Raw genomic sequence first — 6,758 nt, 5'->3', positions numbered from 1 at the left:
TTTATTTCAATTCTAGTTTTTTTCTCTATTCTTCCTTTTCTGCCCTAAGAGTATGAGGTGTTCAAAAGTCATTATTGTGAACTAGTAGAAAGACTTGTTAATCCTTTACTACCACCGGACCACACTAGGTTTTCTTTCCACACTTCTCGACTCTCTCGTCCTCTTCTCTTGGTAATCTTTTTTTCTTTTTCACCTAATTCACTCTTCTCCTTCTTCCATTCGAACACTTATAAGTTCCCTCACTTCTTAAGGTCCCAACATGATCAACCACTAGAAAATAATAACTAATTTTTTTGAATTATTTCTTATTTTTAGATCATCTTCATTTTGCGTTAGGTGATCAGATAGGTTTTGTCACTAAAGAGACACTAGAAAGAGTAAGTGCCAAGGCAATGGTTGTGGGCCATATCCCTCAACTTAAGGAAGTCACTTAGTATGGTCACCCTTTTTTAACAAGCTCTTTGGAGAATCAAACTTCTTTGAATGATATTATACTTAGTTTTTGTTTTAAAAATATGTTTTTTATGTAGTAAGTATAATAACAGCATATGGCGTATTGATGTGGGCATGTCCAGTGGGATTCTTAATTCAAGTCTAGAGGTACGCCATGCAATTTTTTCAAAGTATTCCTTCTACATTTCATTCTGTAGAAACCAGAGAGAGGAGAGAGAGAGAGAGAGAGAGAGAGCCTTAATTCCAAATGCAGTATTTCTTCTAAGTTTGACTACTTAAATTTGGTTTATTTTGTGCATTTTTTTATCATTTTCTTTTCAACTTCTTCGGTTTTAGTTTTGTTGTTACTAATAATAAAAGGTTAAACTCAATAATTTGATCAGGTTTTGGAAATAAAAAAAAATAAAGCAATGGTAATAAAGAGGGACCAGGTAGTAGTGGAGCAAAAAAATTTTAGATCAATTATATTAATTGGCAAGGCAAGATAGATACATCCATTGCTTTCTTCTTTTATCCAACTACAAAGATGGTAAGCTATTTTAAGTGAGGAATAGCATCTAGGTTCTAGAATTATCCGTAGACTTGTGCCCCTTATATAATAGGTATCTTCAAAATATTGAAATACAATCTAAAGAATTTGAATCTCAAGAAACTCCTATGTTGAGTGGGAAAAAGTCCTTTCAATGAGAAGAAAAGTTAATATCTTATAAGGTAAAGCAATAGGCCTCCTAAGTGACCTGTCATTTTTGAATGGAATCGGGCTCAACCAAAAGTTCAACAATGGTATTAGAGTAGATTGTATGTCTAGGTCAAGGCCCAGTTTATGCTTCCCAAATTATTTTGTGTTGTGGGTTCTATAAGGTAAGAGTTTGTATATTGTGGGTTCCATGAAGTAGGAAACGGTATTTTCTCCATTAGAGACTTTGTGTCCATGTGTGAGGCTTATTATGTGCAATTATGGGCATGAGGAGTATTGAGTTGGAAAGTCCCATATTGAAAATGAGAGGAAAAATTAACGGGTTAAATGGTTGAACATTTGGCTTCCTAAATTGCTAGTAATTTTGGGATGGACCCAAACTCGGCCCAAAAATCCAACAATGGTATCAAAGTAGGTTGGTGGCAAAATCGAGGCCTAGTTTATACTCCTAAGGTTATCTATGTATTGTAGGATCTATGAGGTAGAAGTATGTGTATTATGGACTCCATGAAATAGGAATTTATGTCCTGTTAAAGGCTTGTGCCCCACTGAGAGTTTGTACCTACATCGCAAACTCGTTAAGTGTAAAGCCTGGATGTGAAGGTGTTGAATAGGAAAAAGTTACATTGAAAAATGCAAAATAAAGTTAATGACTTATAAGGTTAAAAAAAAAAATAGGACTCTTAAGTAGCTAATCATTTTTTTGGATGAGGAATCGAGTTCAACCAAAAACCACAACATATCCTGTCTTTGTTTTGCTTTTGTTATTCTTTCTCATTCTTTAAAATGAAGCTCTTTCCTTTCATGGACTCTTCCATTACAAGCAAGCCCCAATGCTTAGAGCAATTTTGTAACTTGAGGAAATGAGATAGTTACCAAAGTGCCACTTTGCAGTCCATTATTGTAATTTGAACGTATGCCCGGGCCTATTTTTCTATATAATGACAGTATATGAAGAAAATTTTAGTATGCAGAGAGAGCATTGACATTTGTCTTCTGGTACTTTTGCAATGGCAACCTGTGTTGTAAGCATAGAATGTCTGAAACATACAAACTCAAAAGAGCACTCTTTCCAAGAAACAGATAGATACCCAATGTTAATTTTCAATTAAATGAATAAGTTATAATTGAACAGTTCTACAAGAAATTGAAGATTAGTTCATTCCAGGCATCTGGAACACCAGGCAAACACCAATGAATGCAATCAGAATAACTCGCAGGATTTGCCAATTGCTCTGGTGAGAAAGTTTCCCAGAATTTCCGGTAGATTGAGGGATGACCATCTTTTCTGTACTCAGAGAGTTGAGTGACATTTACAACAGCTACTTTCAATCCCAATCTGCGCAAAACATTATCTGTCATCAGCATCGTTGCCAAATCAGACCCACTTCCCCAGTAGCTTTCCATATCGATAGGAGTTTTCTCTTGGAAACAATTTCCCTCTGTTCCTGGTTCCCACTCTCTGCTCCTGGAGAATAGAGAAATCAAAGGTTAGATTTGGCACTTATTTCATACATCCATAATTTTCTAACAATGAGACTTTGGATAACCCACTCTGAAGAAACACAAAAACAGGCCAATATTGCATTCTGAATGACAAGCTAGTGTTTTAATGCAAGAATCAAGATTTGTATGAAAGAAGAGGAGAAAATTGAGAGAAAAAAAACGAAAGGAGAAGAAGAAATTTCTGACGAGTAAAGGCTTTGTTGGGACCTGTGCACAAGGTGTTTTAAGTTACAAATTACAAAAATCTCCTTATATCTCCCTAACTACACATCCTATGTATATGAAAATTTAACCACTGGTATACTTTAACATGCAGAACAAGATTTCATAAATAAACCAATGAAGTGGTAAAATGACCAAAATACCCCTGAATGTATTTTCTAACATTTAACACCAGTAAGATTGAGATATTTAATGCACAGGCTCTGGGTCCACTACCTGCATCATGGTTTGCCATGTTTCTGATACACATCAACAAATTGAATTTTAGGCCCTGGGATATGAGCCAATACATACCTCTGGATCCACCAACAGGGCAGACAAGCAATAGATTGTGGCTGAAACAAAACCAGATACCAGACAGGATGGTGAAACATGACATGCATCGACTTCCATTATGCAGTGCCTGTCCATACATTTGGGAGTCTCTACAATAATTCCAATGTCATGTTTCGGAACTAGAGTTATAGTATCTCCTCTCTTCAGATTCAGAGCCACTAGGTTGGCCTAGTAGGAAGCTACACCTAAAGGTACTGCAATGACTGGTGAAAATTTTTCAAAACTCTGCAGAAAAAAAAAAGTTTTCAAAACTTTTTTAAAACTTTTCAAAGCTTCCATGTACTTCTGCATTTTCCATACTTTTATTTTTATTTTTTATGAGTAAAAATGACTGCACTTGTCACAGAAAATAAAAAAGCAGTAACAATTAAAGTAGAAAGGGTCAGGTGAATCTGATTATTTACATTATTGACATTATTTTACTATTTATTTGAAAAATCAAACATGTCAAATGAATCCTTATGGGTGTTCAACTAACCAAAGGTGTGTTGGAGACATGGTAACAAAGAACACTTTTTTCTCGTGTGGGTTCACACTTGAAGCAACCCAATCAGCCCAAGCCTGCAGTGCAAAATTCATGGCTGTCACACCGTCTAATTCTTCACAAATACCATCTTCATCTGTGCTCCATCTGCATCACCACAAGAGATCCTAACAAAGTAAGAACACAAAATACAGAATAATCAAATAAAATGAGAATAGACTTCTAAAAAAACTCAATTCCTTATTGCTCTTTCCAGCTGAAAGCCATACATACACAACTTTAATATTCCCTTGTCTCCACCATAAATATGTATTAAAAATCAAAATATCTGCTTTTGCCCATTCAGATGCATGGTCATCGATCAATTCAGGTGCAATAATCCTCTTGTCTAATCTGTGATTTATCGGGTCATCAGAGTTTGATCTAACAAGAAGTGGAGCCCAATAAAATTCAACTGTAGCATTGTATTCCTACAGAGCACAAAAACACTCATCAACCGTGAATACAACTGACATCAGTAAATCATGAAAACTTTTTCTTGTTAGTAAACAATTCATAACTCAAGACAGGATGCTTCTCATAAGAAGATCAATTAACTGCATTGCATTTTTTACAACAAAAATTAATTACAGCACTTTCATATTCTCCATTCCATGTCTTCAAGTGGCTAGTAGTGCTACATTCTGGAGATTTAAGAACATGAATGTGGTAATAAGAAAAGAGAAAATTCAGAGATAAGAATGCAAAAGTCTGATGAGAGTGCAGGCATCTGGGGACAGTAATCTTTTTTCCAGAAAGGTATACAACACAAGAAGGAACCTGCTAAGTTTCTGGTATTTTTCTGAACTCAACTTGATGGAAACTTTTCTGGAAAGCGGACAAGTGCTTTTAATTTTCAGTATTCACCAAATTAATGTCGTTTTCAGGGTTTCCAGTCTTTCTAGAATTCAGTACTAATCCAAGCCAGTGAATCACATATAAAAAGCACAAGCCGTTACTGCAGGTTTTATTGCACTTATCATGATGAATGATATGCAAAGAAACTTTGACACATCAATCATTCACAAAACCAATCACAGTTCTATAAACATTATAAGCAATAAGTTCTTTAATAAATAAATTGTGATTTTTCATACTCTGCCAGAGTTTTCATAAAATTTATGAGTTTTTCCTTTTACTCTTCTTCCAATTAATATCTTACCTCTGCCCTGAAAATGGTTAGAGCAGCATTGGGTGACATAGACTTCTTGCCAGCCGGAACAACTGATTGTAACAAACACACCATGGATATCCACTGTCCTCTATCAAGTGAATCTCCAACAAACATTAGCCTTTTCCCTCTCAATTTCTCCAGCATTTCCGTTGCATTCCATCTTAAAAAATGAGAAACATGCCTCTCAGTATTCATGTCCCAAATGACAATGATAACAGAAACCACAAAAAAATGCCCAACCAAAAGCAAAAATTCAACTAAATTAGATCCACCATCACATCGTTTAATGAATATAATCAGCCTTCAAACAGGAAAGTATGCTGACCTTTTCAAGTTGCAGTCATGAGGCTGCCACCTCCAGCTCTGATACATAGAGTCTGGTCTGCCATGCTTTCGGCAAGCCAGCTGATCTGACATATAGGGGCAATCTGACTCATTGTAAAGTGGATATGAAGTATTATCAAAGACCCATTTACCGGAAAACCAGTCACAGTTCTGCTGGATTCGTTCTTGATTTGGTTCTGATGGGAGATGAATACGGGACCCATGGAGAGTATAGTTTCGAGTAGAAATGCAAGCTGTTGACCAATCCAACCTGCCTAAAACTCAGAATCCATTACAAAAGGTAAGACGAACTTATCTAAGAACAAGCGAATTCAAAACCATGACCTAATCAAGCCAGAAAACTAATTCAACAACTGATAAAAGTTACAAAGGTTACCAAACGACAAAGGTGAAAGAAAGATTGCAGTCCATCCAATGAGGTAAAATACATTACTCATCAGATCAGATAAACCAATACACGTCGTAAAATCCAAAAGTGAAAAGACGACTACAGCACATTACGTTAGAAAAGGCAACGGAAATAATTCCAATCTTCAGATGATTGATACTAATACTTCACAAGAATTATAAGGGTGCTAATAGGGCTGCCAAAGTGTAGATGCCACTAAATAATCAGATCAAACAAATCAACCACCCCCCTAAAGTTCAAAATCAGTTCAATCAATTACCATAGAGCAATCAAAGAAACCAAAGGTAGAAGCTAAAGCTCAACCAGCATTCATATGCGTGTAGAAGTTAACTAAATAAGAACCGTGAAACGTTCCAATTAAGAACTTCAATAACTAAATAAGACCCACGAAACGTCGCTTCCAATTAAGAACTTCAATAACTAAATAAGAACCACGAAACGTCGCTTACAATTAAGAACTTCAACACATACCTAAATCCCTTTTCTTTCTATGGGGTACAGAGTAGTCATTGGGAACAGAAGTGGGGAATCTATTCTCAAGAGCTACGGCTTCTTTCTGCACTTGGATCTGTCTGTAGCTCTCATTGTACAGGATAGAAGCCACTAAAAACACAGAAAGCACAACACCTAAGAGAGGAAGTGGAGTCTTCTTCCTGCTCCACCGACTCATGGCAGGAGAAAAAAAACCACCTCTTTCAATCAAACTTCGTGAAGTTAGCTTTTAAAATCTGCCACAGAGTCATACGAGAAAGAAAAATATGTTTCCAGAAAAAAGAAAAGAAAACTCTTGGTTTTGCCGACAAGCTACAGAGTACAGAGTGAGAAGACGGAGAAACAGAAAGTGCTGAACTGTGTTCATTTACAAAGAACCAACGGTAATTGGTTCTTTTATACAAGACGTCTTGATTGCACTTTCCTAAAACAAACACGAAGACGACTCTTTGACCGGTTGGCTTCATCTGACCGAACTAAGGCCATACAGCAAACATCTGTGTACTGTCGCGAAGAGAACTTCGATTAGATGGATCTTGGCCGTTCATTTCAGGGCTCACAGGTAGAATCCAAAACTAGCTACATAAGCGGAAATACGACT

At 36.3% G+C, this 6,758-nt stretch overlaps 1 protein-coding gene across 1 annotated transcript; it reads right to left on the bottom strand.

The window, feature by feature from the left end:
- Positions 1-2,236: 2,236 nt before the first annotated feature.
- LOC137941086 (protein trichome birefringence-like 35) lies at positions 2,237-6,504 on the bottom strand. The gene is made up of 6 exons (XM_068786341.1): positions 6,137-6,504; positions 5,237-5,510; positions 4,900-5,071; positions 3,972-4,168; positions 3,693-3,845; positions 2,237-2,618 (listed from the first exon to the last, which is right to left on the bottom strand). The coding sequence occupies exons 1-6, from the start codon at positions 6,333-6,335 to the stop codon at positions 2,288-2,290; spliced, it is 1,326 nt and encodes a 441-aa protein (XP_068642442.1). The 5' UTR covers positions 6,336-6,504; the 3' UTR covers positions 2,237-2,287.
- Positions 6,505-6,758: the final 254 nt, after the last annotated feature.

Source organism: Aristolochia californica, unplaced genomic scaffold (genome assembly GCF_029961685.1).
Source record: "Aristolochia californica isolate CCGP_79_NKW_82.1479 unplaced genomic scaffold, dmAriCali1.0.hap1 SCAF_10, whole genome shotgun sequence".
Lineage (NCBI taxonomy): Eukaryota > Viridiplantae > Streptophyta > Magnoliopsida > Piperales > Aristolochiaceae > Aristolochia > Aristolochia californica.
This window is presented reverse-complemented; position numbering and strand designations above follow the sequence as displayed.

What these genes read in the sequence shown, in the direction of transcription:
- LOC137941086 (XM_068786341.1), bottom strand. Translation starts at nt 6,335, where the DNA reads ATGAGTCGGTGGAGCAGGAAGAAGACTCCACTTCCTCTCTTAGGTGTT. An exon ending in TAGAAAGAAAAGGGATTTAG is followed by an intron (nt 5,511 to 6,136) that starts GTATGTGTTGAA and finishes TCTGAGTTTTAG; the next exon opens with GCAGGTTGGATTGGTCAACA. An exon ending in ATGTCTCCAACACACCTTTG is followed by an intron (nt 2,619 to 3,692) that starts GTTAGTTGAACA and finishes TCTATTCTCCAG; the next exon opens with GAGCAGAGAGTGGGAACCAG.